The sequence below is a fragment of the Prunus dulcis genome, chromosome 3, assembly GCF_902201215.1.
Source record: "Prunus dulcis chromosome 3, ALMONDv2, whole genome shotgun sequence".
NCBI lineage: Eukaryota > Viridiplantae > Streptophyta > Magnoliopsida > Rosales > Rosaceae > Prunus > Prunus dulcis.
The window spans coordinates 10,033,667-10,049,370 of NC_047652.1; the positions used below are offsets into that span (position 1 = coordinate 10,033,667).

Genomic DNA, 15,704 nt, shown 5'->3' on the forward strand with positions numbered 1-15,704 from the left:
ATTAGCATCCAACCTTTAAAACCTTGCAAAAAGATACCTTAGTCACCCAAAACATACAATTTCACCTCGCGGTTAGCTAAACTGTTGGTCAAATTGTTAAATGACTGGAAAATGTGTGTCCCACTATTTACACTAATAATTGTTCCACTTGGAAAAAAAATTAAAAATTCATTTTCAGTTAAATAAGAAAACCTATATCTCCTTTTTCTCCCCTTCTCGACTCACTCTTCTCCAACGACCATCCCCCTCCACCCCTTCCATCTCCTCACCCAATCTTCTCCGACGACCATCGCCCCACCTACCTTCTCCCCAACGAATTTCTTCAGCACACCCATTGCCATGCCCACCCAAATCTCCTGCCCCCCACACACAACAAAGCCTCCTCGAAAAATAGCTCCAAATCCCCCCTCCATTGCCCCATCCACCTTCTCATCTGCCTCCCCACTCCCTCTCCAAATATTTCAACATGGCAGACCTAAAATGAACCCAAATTTTTCGAAAGAAAACAAATATTTTCCTAACCCCCTGTTGTACTTGCTGTAGCCCTGCTTTTCTCAATGAAATTTCTTCAGGTTTAGACGCAAAAAACAAAATAATAATATTTAACGATAGAAAGATGGGCTTTTCATGGAACAAATAAACAATTTGAAACCATGGGTTTGTTTCTATGAGGTTCCTTTACAACTGAAGACGGCGCATATCAAATCAGCCACACAAATTTAGAGCTTTCAACGCTAGAGGTGAGTGGTTGCTGGGCTAGGGAAGGGGAAGGGCAGGGGCCTCGAATCTGAGACATAGACGGAGAGACAAAGATGACAATCAAACCATCCACAGACAAGGCAAAGTTAAAAATATGGTCCAAGCCTAAAAGTGTTTCGAAGGAAAAATAAAATATGCTATCTGCTTACAAAATATACAGAAGATTATACCGCTGCACATGATGAGCTTCACGTCAATAAGATGGCCTCCAAAACCTCATATTCAAGAAATCCAAAGGACAATGGTTCAATTACGTTTCGAAAGAAGGCTGTACTTACACAAATTCTTATGCCATAAAAGTAAATAAAATAAAATAAAAATCACTGAGAACCTAAAGCAAGGTCATGCCAACCATCTGCAGCAACTCGTTGAGTCTCCTGATCTGATCAATGAGAAAAATTGGAAAAGAGAAATCAGTAGGAAAGAAAAAAATTTCCCCCAAGCAAATGCAATAATAGTCCACAGATAATGGCCGAGCTCCAAAAATCCATCCTGTTCCCTAGAGTTTACCTGACTTTTCACTGGTAAAGTGGGTGACAGACGTAAAGAATTACATGGACCACAGCAGCAAAAGTAATGATATCAAAGTATAGTAGGATATTCATCGAAATATTTCAGACAAACGAGCAAAGAAATAACTGCCCTAATAGTTAATATGGAAAACTGATGCAATGCCCCCGGAACACCAGTGCTACTTCTTCCTCTGCCCCAAACCCCCCACCATCACCCTGGCTCTCCCAAATAAAAAAAAGGAATATGTATATTGTGATGAGTTAATAATTTCAAAACTTTGCAAATGGGAGTCCTGCGATCAGTTTTTTGGAGTTCCATTCAATTTCCTGTTGAGAAAAGTCATGTATCAAGCATGTGAGCCACTTTTTGAGAGTAAATTGATCTATTCAAGTGTCTCTCCTTTCCCACCATCTCTTTCTCTCTCTTCACTCTCTTGCTCTTCTCTTAATGTCCAAATTAATCAAATTCTAAAGTGGTTCAGAAAGCAGAAATGGAGGAACTGAATTTCATATGGTTTTTTCTTCAAATCTACTGGGCTAGAACTAGGCTTGTATTCCTACATGTGGGATTGAAGCTCCATTGCTTGTGCTCCCCATGCTTTGGATCTATCCCTATTGCCCAAAGAAGTATTAAAAAGCACATATTCATAGATGGCGTACCTACACAATCCATTGCTAAAACTGTAAAAAGGTAAACACCATTATGTCATCCTCGAACCCATTCCGTGACCCAATGTGAAACCCACTTCTTCACTCTATGGCCAATATCAACCAAAGAACCCCCCCTTGCTGGTAAGTTGGTAACAAAAGTATACTGAAGAGTTAAACATAAAGACCCACAACTAATTTGTGAGAGCGAGAGAGAGACCCAAAACCAATTTCCGTGAGTGAGAGGGACAGCTGGGAAAGAATTCAAGACTAACACAAAGACAAAACAGATTTGGCGGATAATTGAATGGACAATGCAACAGTGTGAAAGTTTAAAGGGGATCAAATCTTTTTTTTTTTTCAGGGGAAAAAGGGACTCGCGGGGGTCACAAAAGTTTCTTAAAGTATAAACAGACATACTTGAATCCTCGGTGTCATCAGTCCGTACAACAAGCACTGGCGGAAGGGGAAGTTCTGCAATAAAAAAAGACAATTTTAACAATTGAACGAAAAGAATTAATGAAATAAATACTTTTCCTTCAATGAATGCATGAAAGTGCATATCAAAGGGGGAAGGAAAAACTATACCATCATCAGGAAGAGTGCTTCTCATCCATTCTTCATCCACAATATCTATGAGTATACCCGGGTTTAACTCAGCCATTTGTTCTATACCCAAGGAAAATCTAATCCAGAATTTTTGTGCAGTTCGAACTAGTATCGGTGTATCTGTAATTGAGAAACATGAACTAACACATTAATAAAAGACATACATTGGGTAGAACAAAAGATACAGAACCAGTATATTAAACTACAGAGAAAAATAACTCTGCCATAACATGTTCATGATACATGAGCAATCTCCAAGACCGATGATAATATATCAAACAAACTCAAGCTAATGACATCTAACTAAAAGCAGCAATTTCATAGCATGATGAAGTACAGGGTAGCTTAACCTTGCAACGTTTTCTTTTTCTTTGTCTTTAAAAAATATGAAATTAGGAATGCCATTGTTTTCGAAATATAAGGACGCAATAAGTGAAGGATACAGAAAAAGAAGCAACATTATACCCACGTGCCCTAGCTCAGGTGGTAAAGTAGCCTAAAATAGAAGTTGTAATATTTCCAAGCACGGAAATGAATTTAAAAATTAAAATTCAAACACATTCTGCATTCATTTGAGAACAGCCACTCTTCTTGGCTAGAACAGCCTTCAATCACCAAAAGTAGCATCAGTATTATAAATTTAAGAAATACATCCAATTCCCATTGGCCCAGAATCCAGATTCCAAAGAAGAAAATCTCTATCATTAGATATTTCCTGTTTTATAATTATATGTGTATTATGAAGCAAAATTAGGCTAAATTTCCCGTTGTCATTGCTTAATGCTTACTCATGTAGGACAGGTAAAAAAATTATAGAAAATACACCACTCAAAACCGCCCATATTTAAGTAGCATGAAACTTACAGAGTTATTTTTCTCTGTAGTTTATTTGTTTCATGCTACTTAAATATGTTTTGTGCCTGCAATGCTTGTCCTTTACGTTCAAAATCTTTAAACTAAAAAAGATTCTACTTCAAAAAGCACACTAATTCTGTTGTGCTTTCATATTGCATGGAGGTGCAATCATCAAATAAATGCTGAATTAAGAATTTCATATACCCCCCCTCCCCTTCTCTCCACTACCAAAACGCAGGCATTCACTCTCGACAATAGCCGAAGGGAAAAATAAAATTTGTATACTCAAGCATTTGTGTGAATGCATACAGATAGATATGGCCTTTGGATATAAATATTTAATGAATCAATTATTACCATAGCTGCAAGAAACATCTCTGAAACACTAAATCGCCTGTTATGGAACAAATGAGACATTCTCGCTCTGTATGATACCTACGGAAAGACAAAAACTTTACCAGCAAAGACCTAACAGGCAATAAAGCAATACACCCGCATTCTAGCTTATGCTAGATGTCTAAGGAAGCTTTAAAGATTTCAAGTCTAGTTGATTCCCGGATGCTTTCCGTCTCTCAAAATGACACTAAGTTTTTTATAAAAATCAATTTTAGCAGAGTTACACCAAATTTCCGCCAAAATCATTAACAGTGTGCTACATGGAAACCATGTCATAGTTTCTGTTGGTGAACTGAAGAAATCAGACAAACAAACCAACTGATTAGAACAGTAACTTTCTCCAATTACCATCTGTATATCACCTCAAACAGGGAATAACATTAGGCACCATGTCACAAGGTTTGACGGGTATGCAACATGATTGCCTTGATGAAATAGAAGTTAAAAATTATTGACTGGACAACAGCCCAAAAAACAACCAACACAGAAGACTTACATGTAGTATAGGACAATTAATTTGTTCCTATGGAAAATCCTATCATTATATGACTGGAAGTCTTAGCATCCTATAATTACTTTTGAAGCAAAACCAAGGCCTAGTATTTGAGAGACCTAATAAATAATCAAATAAAATATAAAACCAAAACCCATTTCATGAAGCAACAGCATTAACGATCCTTAACTTGAAATGCAAAGCAATCTATCTACAATTAATTGAACCCACCTAGAGTAAAATGTTCAATTAATTTACCAATCCATTTACAGTTAATTGAACCCAGATAGAGTCCTTCAATTAATTTACCATTCATCTCTCATAATGCAGAAATTCACTCCAGAGAGAGAGAGAGAGAGAGAGAGAGAATCAGAGGATACAGAGCCAGGAAACTAATAAAAGTAGCTCATTTATATGATTTTCCAGCTATCTTCATACACAGACCAAAAACAAAAGTGGCACTCTTGAATTTGATTATCAAGATTGGAACCGTGAGAACTAAACCAGTAGTTTCAGCTATCCACAACAATTTCACATCACAGGCCCAGCACATACAGTGATACAAAACCTATGTCATGACAAACTGATCATATACATGAAACAAGGAAAACCAAATATGCAATTGAAAAAACAGCTCGCATGATCAGGGCACAGAAACTCTTTAGTAATCATGATCATACAGCAATGTAAATTTGATGGTCACTATGAAAATTGAAGTCTGAGAACTTACTTCTTGTGAATTGTGAGAGATGAATCAGATGATGTATATACCCAGAAGCCAAAAAGTTTGAGAATTCATGGATTACGCATAAACCCCAATTTCAGTTTTGGCTTTGCTTATAAAGGTACTAGAAGAAATAATAAACTACTGACCAAGACACGGAACACAAAAGAAATATGAAGGAGAGAGGTCCATATATGGCACCTACACTATAGAATTTCGCATCAACATTGAGGGTTATTATCAAAAGACTTATTTATCGTGACACTATGGTCAAATTTTACTGTCTCTTGGAAGCCAAAGCGGCCCACTTTACCCTATTGACCAAAGTTTGGTGTTCCATGTTGCCCCTACTGTCATATCCATCCAAGCTCCGTCAATTTTGTTATCTGAACCTTTTGGGCTTTGTTTGATCTGCTTAACATTAAAGTGGTAAAACAAAACCCAACATTTCGTTTCTTTAGCATGCACTCCGATTAAAATCAAAGTGAGCAAAAAAGAAAACCAAAAATTTGATTTCTCCAACATAGAACCAGCAACCCATAAAGAACATCCACCATCAATATGTTTGCATCACATATTCACGATTAACATAACACTAATTAAAAGTACAACAATCCAAAAAATATATTTACGCTCTAAGAAAAATGCGGTAGCCAGAAACCTAACGCGTCAACCCAGAAATTTAACTTACAAACCAAACTTAAGCACCAGAAAACCGCCCAAACCATAAACAAAACAAAAACCTGAACCCAGCAAACAACAGAAAACCAAAATCTAATTAAACCCTTTACCAGTAATCGAAAAAATTGCAGTTGAACACAAACCCAAAATTGCACCCGAAACATGAAACCACAGAGGGAGCGGTGAGATGAAGAGAGAGCGTAGATAGAGAGTGAGGGAGAGAGTGAGAGCATACCCAAACTTGAAGAGGGACGACAAAGAACAGAGAGGCCTCAGAAAAACACTCGTTCGGTGACCAAATATTTTGCTCAAAGAATCACAGAAAAGTGTGTGTGTTTTGTTTTTCATTTTTGGTTCTGTAACAGAGGGGGACTTTGGAAAAGGGCTAAGGAGTGAGAAATTTTTAAAAGAAGTCAAAATGGACAAAATTGTCTTTATTTATTTTTGGATTTCCTAAGGAATCCTTTATGTTTGTACGTTTTGATTTGAAAGTTGAAATGTTTGAAAAAGCTTTGGCTTTTTTCAAAAATAAAAGTTTTTTGTGACTAAAACCTAAATTTACTACGAAGGATTTCATTTTCTATTAAATCCCTCCCAATTCCATTACGTACATACATGCCACCCAGGTGGAGTAGTATGTTCGTCCATTCTAGCAAAATTACTCTGAAATTGCTCCCAATTCCCCAATTTTCAATCCAAAGATACAACTTTTTTAGAAACCCTAAGTTTAAGAATCATGTCGAAAGTGAATGTGAAGAGCTCCAGCTTGTGTTTTACCATTTGATGGTTTGATTGGACCAAATTACCCCTACACACTAGGGGCACGTGGTCAAAACTCAATGGAATTTGAAGAAATTTTACACAAATTCAAATTTGTCCTTAAATTGCTTCGAATGGAAAACTACAATGATAAAATTCACAAAATTGAAACTACGGGGAACAAAGTGATAAAATCGGTTAATTACAGAGACCAAGAGTAACCTTTTGCCTTTTTTTATTATGTATTTTTTTTTTTTAAAAGAGTGTGAGTGAAAGAAAAAAGAACTTCTGGAGTTGAGTATTATAATTTTGGTTTAGTTGTTGTTTTGCCCCTTGTTCTTTCACTCGAATCTAACCTTCCTCTTGCGATATCAACTAAACTTTGCCAATTGTTTTTTAACTCAATGTGTGTGTTTGAATAAGGGAGTTTAAATGACCTAAATAGAAAATTAGAGAAAGCACCATTACAACTACATATATTATACAAAAACCTTTAGAGAGTCTATTTGGAGAAGAAAAATTCTCAACTAACCACTTGTTATTCTAATTAGTTCTTATTATGTCATCATTTTCCCACTTAAAAATACAGCATGATATCTTTTGTCTCTAAAATGTAATGTTATAATGAGCCTATATATCAATAAAACTATTAACATACTGATGTGACATGAACATTTTAGTAATATGAACAATTAAAAAAATTATATCACAAAAAAGTTTAAAAGGAACTAAAATTCATCATGGACACCTAAATTTTTGGGGTTCCCTTTACCGTTTATACAATTTTATACAAATTATAAAAATAAAAATAAAAATTGCCAATTTAATAAATTAGGTGTCAATGAGTACGTGAGCGACTTTCAAACATTGATGCAGTGAGGCTTACACTTGTTTCCTAAGCTAATAAAGATTGCCCCAAATATGGATGTACTAAGTTACATAATTACATGGTTTGTGATATACTAAGTTACAGAATAGTATATAATATATGTGTGTCTTGAAATTATTCTTATTTGGAGTTGTAGCTAGTTTAAAGTTATATATTTTCCTTTTGATAGTGAATGTGTGCTTCGCTATGTATATGCTTCCAAATAACTAAGTGTTGGTTGAATTAGGTATGCAACGTTAAAACACAACTAAACGAAAATAGAGAAGTTTTTGCAGCTTTATATTAAGCTTTCCAGTTTACTTACAGATACAATCTTCATTAAGTATTAGTTTCATACATACTGCAATACCTACACCTATGCAGTGGGGTAAGAGGCTTCCATAGCAATGCCACATAGGCCTTCCTTAGCATCAACATCTCTTTGCATTCTTATGTATCCTTCTTCACCCCATTCCGTGCCCCATGAGTTTTTCACCAACCAATACTTAGTCCCATCATCACTGACTCCATAACCAACAGCCGTAACACCATGGTCTAGGCTCGTTCCACAAGTTCCTGTAAAGACACCACTTGAATAGAATTGGAAGTCAGAACCACTAGCGTCAATGGCAACAGAAACAGGTTGATGAGCGACGGCGTTAAGAAGGGCCTTTTCGTCGTTTGCGGGAACATCTTCGTGGCCAGTTATCTTGGCTGCAATGTTAGCTTCCTTCTTGGTGTTGCATGTACCATCAACACCGTTGTAGGGGTAGTTAGCTTCTGTGCTAAGCCCATGATTTTGTTGGATGAACTGAAAGGCATCATCCATTAAACCACCCTCACAACCTTGGTCTACACTTTTGGTGTCGCAATCAACAAGCTCTTGCTCAGACAAAGAGACCAGTTTACCAGTTGTAAGTTGAGTAATTCCTTCTGTCGCTGCCACTGCTGAAAATGCCCAACAACATCCTGTATTTTGATTGCACATAAAAGCAGTAAGAAAAAAGAGAAAAAAAAAAATTTCCAAAGGGAGAACATGTAGTGTTTCTCTAATTTACCACATTGGCCTTGATCCTTGATGGGTGTTACAGCTCCTTTCTTTCTCCAATCCATCGTAGCTGGCACCGATGTCGTAACATTTTCATACTTGAAGGAAGTCGTTTTTGTGGAACATTCATGCCCCTTGAATCTATTTCTTGAGGCTATGAATTCTTCATTTGTAAGGTCAGTAAATTGATTGACTCTTAATTTGTAAGGTTTGCTTGCATCCGCGTTGGAAGATTCTATATATGCAACATTTTCCTTAAATATCTTGAAACGTTTTTCTTTCTCTTCATTGTCGGTATATACACGTCCATAACGAGTCATCCACTGTTCGTGTCTCCCATGCATGGATGCATCTTGAAGACTACGAGAAGTGGCTTCAGAAGACCATGCACCCAACATGATGATTAACGCCAGACAAGTACAGAATTTGCACAGCTGCAGGTTAATGGACTCCATGGTAGCAAGTGGAAGCAAGTAGAATTTGATAAAGAAAAGGAATTAAAGAGTAGGTATATGGAAATGGGAGACTCCTCCGCAGTTTATGTAGTGTGTTTCTTTGCCATCTCCGTGCCCCAAAAAATGCTCTGTCGTTAATCTTCGTGACCCCAAAAATGTTCTGATATGGACCTTGGTAGAAGTCGTTGATGTGAGACGATAAGTTATTGGTCACCATGGGCCCTACTATTTACCATCGTCCTTTTGTGCGTAGTGTTCACAATGGGCCCTACAGGAAAAAAAATTAAGAAAAAAGAAATCCATCGTCATTTTGTGCATAGTGTTCAGAACATTTTTGGGGTCACAATGGGCCCTACTATTTACCAGTTGGATCCTAAACTAAGGACCATTTGCGGACCAATACACGTACCAGAACATGCTTGTCATTTTTCGTAATTTTAATGATTAAATGCTGAATTTATGATTTAATGTTTTAGTAAATTTAGGTTTTGCCCATAAAAAAACTTTCACTTTTGGAAAAAGCCAAAGCTTTTCCAAAAAAGACAGAAAAACCTCTCAACTTTCAAACCAAAGACATACAAATGTAAAGGATTTCTTAGGAAATCAAAAAATAAATAAGGGTAATTTTGTCCATTTTAGCTTCTTTTAAAAATTTTCTCTCTCCTTTGGTTTTTTCCAAAGTCTCCCTAATGTTTTCTTTTGAGTCCGATATTAGTTGGGTGGTGCATGATTGTAGAATACTTCTGTCACAGTTACAAGGCTGTTCTCTTGCTTTTGTAGGTCAGGATCAGGGAGGCCTATTTAACGGTCTATAGACTACTTCGTTTTGCTTTGTCTTTAATTGAAGTATCTTTATGGTATGAGAACTCTCCTAACATCATACAAGATGTTTTCGTTGAAAAGAGCTTATAATTTATATTTGCTTCAATAAAGTCGTTTCCTTATATTTTCTTATGTTCAAAGTGGTTTTCAATTGCTCTATAGTCTATATATGAAAGTATTAGACACAATATTCACATGTTTATCTTGCAGAAAGCTGTTTGATTAAATGTAAAATGTTTATCTAGTATTGCAGGTAAGCTGTTTGATTAAATGTCACTGTAGAAACCATTTCCATTTCCATCAAGTGTTCACGAAAATACAGCTTTATCTCAATTCTCAATCATATGCAGTCAGTCCAGATGAATGACTTTAATGATCTAACTACTAACATTGAAAATAGACACTTCTAATCCGGTGATGCTTACCCAGCAAATCCTTGTCTCGTGCACTCAGGATTTCGGATTTGGTTTCCTTCAACTTCAACTTCAAGTCTGTGGCTGTGGGAATCTTGTTCTTAATACGAATCTTCAATGCATCTGCAGGCGAAGGATCAGAAGATTCTACTGCTTCAGAATCAGTACCAGAGAATTAGCAATTCGGCTTTCTTGATTTATTTAACTCTAGAGCTTCTTCCACTTCTTTCTGTCTATTATTCTCTCCATATCTGCACCATGCACCAGTTATCTTGAGAACCATATTTGATTTCCTTTTGGTTCCTCCAAGCAGTTCCCAAGATTGCACTTTTGCTCCTCCAAAGTAATTGTTATTCTCCTTCTTGGATTCTTTCAGCTTTCTCTGTTTCTCCAACTTCAGATTCAGAGCCTCTTCTTCCTTTTCTTTCTGCACATTTGCTTCATTCTTCATCAACCCATCTTGGTCACTTGGCACAGAAACAAACACTGCATCCTTAGATTTCTGCAACTTCTGAAACTTGAGCAAAGATTGATCTCCAATTCTCAGCTCATCAAGCTCTGCCCTTGCAAATGGGTTTTCAAGAAGCATTATCTCACTCCCCTTCTGATCATCAATTGGGGTAGCTTCTTTCAGTTCCATGGTCGCTTTTAGAACAATCTTTCTGGGCTATCTTCTAATTTCGTCTTCTTTTAGCTTTCTTCTAAACTGAAATGTAATGCCATGCTCCCTGTGCTAACAGAATTGAGATTCTTTATAACTGCTTTCTGTGCTATATGGATCAGATAGAGGAGTTTTGGAGGGAAAAAACCAACCGATCGAAACAGGTTCTGGGCTTTTATGGACCAATCACACTTCACTAGTGGGCTTTTATAATTTTACTGTACTGATCAAAATTGAACTTAATAAATGTAATCACTCTGCTAGATTTTCTAGAGTGATGTTAAACGAACCTTAAAATTAATTGAGTACATTCTAACATTTAAATCAAAATGTAAAATTAACTAAATATACCCTATTTAACTACCAAAAATACATATAGTACTTAATAAAAAAAAATCATGAATAACACTAGCATATGTCTCTCAAGCTTTTGTTCATGAATTAACTAAGTACACTCTATTTGAATAACACCAGCATATCGCATCTAATTTGCCACGTCATATTTTAATTTTTTCTAAAACTTTTGTTCTTCACATTAAAATGTGTCAATTTGAACAAATTTGGGTTTTTATTTGTTCTACAAATTCCTTCTTCTGTTTTTTTTCTCATCTTAATGGGGTTTTTTGATTTAGTCTTCAAATAATGAATTTGTTCAAACTAGTTCGACAACACGCCATATGGGTCTAATAGCTACTGCAAACTTGATTCACATAAACTTGAAAACCAATTCCCAAATGCCTTCTATTATTTGAACTTTAGATCCAACTAATATCTTCAATGATTGTTATGAATAGTTAGATGGTCTTCCACTTTCAGATTTGGTCTCTTAATAATTTTTTTAACCTTCATGTCTAATGGAGGAGTTGTTGGGCAGCAATGGAGGGCTGTTGGTTGGCAAAGGAAGGGGCAAGCGAACAAACATTCAATGACACCTCTTTGCACTACTGCCAATGCTCATTGCGTTGTTTGTCATCGGCATCAAACAAAAACGAAAACTTCTCTACGTTTGATTAGAGTTGGATATGGTGAGTAGGGTGTACTTATTAAAATTATATTTGTTTCACAATTCAATATATCTTTTTTGGTTATTTTATATTAGGGTAAATTAGTAATTCAATAAATAGTTTGATAATAGGGTGCACTCAGTTAATTTTATGGTTCATTTAGTAGCACTCATTTTCTATTGACCTCATTTGGAATCTCGTTACACAAATGTACAAGTTTAAGTTTCCCAAGTATGGGTTGAGCCATAATTAAAGATTCCCAAATATCTTGGGGATTGAGCACTTAGGCGTTATCGACACTTGAGAGAACTCAACCCCACGCAAGGGCGGAACTAAGAATTTTTCAACGGGTAGGCTAGTTAAAGTTATTACCTTAAAATCTTTTTCTTTTTTTAAAAATTAAAAAAAAAACTTACAATTTCTATATTGTTTCTAAAAATAAAAGTATACACTAAATCATATCAACCATGCTAATTAATTGTAAAGAGTGATAGGATGGCCGTTAACATGAACATTGACAACAAACAAGCTAAGGAAACATTGGGAGAAAATGGTTAAAGGTAGATAGTTCAAGTCGTGAGTATTTATTAAGGGATTATGTTTCTTAACTAAGCAAACAAATTAAATATAAGATGATTATAGACCTACAAAATTGTATGGATAATGGATTATTAGGCTACATTTCGGTGGACTAATAAGTTTTTATGTAGAGAATTATATTAAAACGCATATAGCATATTTATTTTTTTTTTTTTAGGGAAATAGCTCAAAATGCCACCAATTTTACATTTTTTTGTGAAAATACCACCCCTCCCCTTAAATTTTAAAACTATCACCTATAAATACATTTTTATTGTTCACTGATTGCACACATATCACTTTTTAAAGAAATTTTGGTCTATCTCACCTCTCTTGTTCTCTCTCTGGCGCAACTATATGTCTCTCTCTTTGCTCTCTTTGTAGCATAGCTCTCTCTCTCTCTCTCTCTCTCTCTCTCTCTCTCTCTCTCTCTCTCTCTCTCTCTCTCGCAGCTTTGTCTTGCTCTCTCTTTTGAATCGCGACCCCTTCCCTTAACCCCCTATTTTAGGTATGTCTTCTGAATAGGTGCTTGCACCCTTGAAGCTCTACTGGATCGACGACCTTGAAAAAGTAGGGTTGATGGTTATTTTCTTAATATCTGTGGGATTATGTGAAATAAGTTTTGTTTGACTGTTTGGGATTCTGTTAAATTGGTTTTGGGTTTAATTGCTTTCGGTTAGGTTTTTTGAATCTTCATACTCATCCATTTGGGTTTGACCAATTGCATTTAGATTGATATGGATTTGTGAATCTGGAAACTTGGGATTTTCCGTTTGATGTAGTGGATGCTGTTGTATTCATGTTATTTTGCAGTCGTATTGTTGTTACGTTGCTGTTATATTGCTGCTATATTGTGGTTATTTGCCTTTATATTGCTGTGGTATTGTCTTCTTATTGTGTGGTTATTGTGGTTGTATTGTGGTAATGAAATGTTGTTTTGTCATGGTCAGAAATGGAGACAATTGTTATTCAGGTTTGCTACAATGGAAAATGGGTAACCTCAAAGAAGATGTGCAAATACGAAGGGGGTGACTCAAAAGGCTTAATAGTTCCACGGACCATCACATTTGCTGAACTGTTGGATCGTGTGCATCAAATTGGTAATACAAATTTGGTATTTTCCCAAAATTTCAATTTTATATGCAGTGGTTTGTATTTGTTTTTCGGCCGTATCACGTTTCTATATTTTCGTTGTTCTTCATATTTTGTCATTCTCAATTTTTCTTTGATTTGAGTATATTCGAAAATTGGGCATTTCCCAGTAAGGTAATTTTCCAATTTTCCAATTTGGCAATACGTTTTCTATGTTTTTAAAATTTCCAAAAATTGCTTAGTTACAAAATCCATTTTTGGCCTGAAATCCAATTTTATTGCTATTATTGTAATGCTCTAAATTACAGTCAAAGAGTAAATGGTGTACATTTCAATCCAATCAATTTAATGCACCAACTACATACCCAATTTCGTCATTGTTGGAATAAAAAAAATATCACCAAAAAAAAAAAAAAAAAAATTCAAACATGGGATTGGACCGTTATTTGTCATGTCTAGCAAGCAGCAAATTGGGGGTAGAGATAAGGCTTAACAACCATCTATAAGAAAAGAGTTTGGAAAAAAGGTGGGAGTCTAGACCAATGAAAACTCTTAAGAGAGGTTGGTGGCTCCTATTTTTGGGAGAGCTGATTATTCAGTTTTCAAATGAAACATCCTACACTAAAGAGGTCTCTAGCTTATAAAGAGGGCAGCTGTAGAGAAATAAGGGGAAGAAAAAAGAAAGAGAAGGAAACGACAGAAGAAGAAAACTGCTGCAGGAGAAAAATTACAAGAGCACAGGCACAAGAGGATACTTTTCACAGGTATACCGATTCTTTCAATTAATTCTTGTTGGGTGGCAACCCTCAAATCATTTGGTTGGATGATAAATCCATATAGGGTGGCAACCCTCAAATAAAACTCTTGAATTGTAAATCCATAATGGGTGGCAACCCTTAAATCATGAACAGCAAATCCATGAGAGGATTCTTGTTCAACAAAGCTCTGTCGAGCAAAAGGAAATCCTTTGAAACAGAAATGGTGTTTTGAGGGTTAATTCCAAAATGTACAAAAAAGAGAGAGCGTGAATTACCTCTTGGACTCTCTGACCACTCCTCTCCATCTCTGCTTGAGAAAGCCTTTACTTTCCTCTCTGAGCAAACTACATAAAAAAAAAAGAAAAAAGAAAAGGAAGTTAGTCATGAAGAAAAGAATAGGAGAAAAAATGGAGATCTGCAAGAAAAGTGGCTGTTCGCCACTTTGTGTTTTTGGCGAAAAAAGGAAGATGAAACAACCATGTTCTTTCTTTTGGAGGAGGATGTTGTTGGCATATGGATGAAATAAAACAAAACCAAAAAAAAGATGAAGGCGACACGTTGGTTTTGGTTCCATGGGCTCGGTGAGGCAAACAACAACAACAAACAAAGGTTTTTTAAAAAAAGGGACAACCACCATAAATGAGAGGAAGAAAAGTTCAACAAGGAAATCAAAAGAAACAAAGAAGGAAGTGGCGTAGCCACTCTGTTTGAATCTGCATGCAATGGAAAAAAGCAACAAGGAATTGAAGGCCTTGGCTTGGTGCTGCATACAGCAGCAACAGACAAAAAACAAAAACAAAAAAAACAAAAAAAGATAGCCACCACGAAGAAAAGGAAAAGTTAGCAAAAGATGGAAAAAGGGGAGGCACCTCTTTGGGTGTTGGACTCGTTTTTTTTATGTCTACTTTGACTGTAAAAAATAATAATAATAATATATATATAAAAGCTATGATGTGGTCTGACAAAGAAAGGCATTTGTACCTTTCGTGAAAATAGATATGGCTCTGCTCTAGGTCTGTCTGCGGAACAAAAGAAAACGTGCTTGGGTTTTCGTTAAATAAAGAGAGCATTCCTGGCGGTGGTGTAACTCTTTCCCAAGCCGGTCAAATTTACAATTCCTTTATGTTGTAAATCTTTGAAGTTCTAATCCAATCGTGACTGGTTTTGATAAACCAGATGAGCCTTGTGCTGGTGACCAATCATGAACCAACAGATAAAAAAATATGTTAAAGGGCCCATAGTCAGATTATTGGGTCATATACCCATTAGTTCTAAAAGCCCAATATATCTAATGGGTGGCTAAATAATTATCCATTAAATTTACAGAGGCCCAAATTTCCTATCATATGGTTAATGGAATAATTTAAAAATCCTCTAGCCATATTTGGGTCCAAGTGCAAATGTTAACTTTAGAAGATTAGTGGGTTAATCAAAATTGCTCATTAATTTTCTAGGACATTGACGAAAAGAAAAATGGTACAAAACCATCCAATTTTTCCCATGGGTCATCTACCCATGAAAATTCGAAAGAGATTAAATTCAAATATCTCAAACACAAATTCTCAATT

The 15,704-nt window shown here is 35.9% G+C and overlaps 2 protein-coding genes across 5 annotated transcripts; both read right to left on the bottom strand.

The window, feature by feature from the left end:
• Positions 1-813: 813 nt before the first annotated feature.
• Positions 814-6,042, bottom strand: LOC117623587 (anaphase-promoting complex subunit 13). 4 transcript variants are annotated; one of them, XM_034354634.1, is made up of 4 exons: positions 5,003-5,221; positions 2,508-2,648; positions 2,340-2,393; positions 814-1,141 (listed from the first exon to the last, which is right to left on the bottom strand). In XM_034354634.1, the coding sequence occupies exons 2-4, from the start codon at positions 2,581-2,583 to the stop codon at positions 1,080-1,082; spliced, it is 192 nt and encodes a 63-aa protein (XP_034210525.1). In that variant the 5' UTR covers positions 2,584-2,648; positions 5,003-5,221; the 3' UTR covers positions 814-1,079. The 4 variants fall into 4 exon arrangements, with proteins under 4 accessions (XP_034210525.1, XP_034210522.1, XP_034210524.1 ...); XM_034354631.1 differs by lacking the exon at positions 5,003-5,221 and adding an exon at positions 5,913-6,042 and having other exon boundaries at positions 846-1,141; XM_034354633.1 differs by lacking the exon at positions 5,003-5,221 and adding an exon at positions 5,788-5,900 and having other exon boundaries at positions 915-1,141.
• Positions 6,043-7,680: 1,638 nt separating this feature from the next.
• LOC117622778 (senescence-specific cysteine protease SAG39-like) lies at positions 7,681-8,807 on the bottom strand. Its single transcript, XM_034353552.1, has 2 exons — positions 8,363-8,807; positions 7,681-8,273 (listed from the first exon to the last, which is right to left on the bottom strand). The coding sequence occupies exons 1-2, from the start codon at positions 8,805-8,807 to the stop codon at positions 7,681-7,683; spliced, it is 1,038 nt and encodes a 345-aa protein (XP_034209443.1).
• Between the last annotated feature and the right edge of the window lie 6,897 nt (positions 8,808-15,704).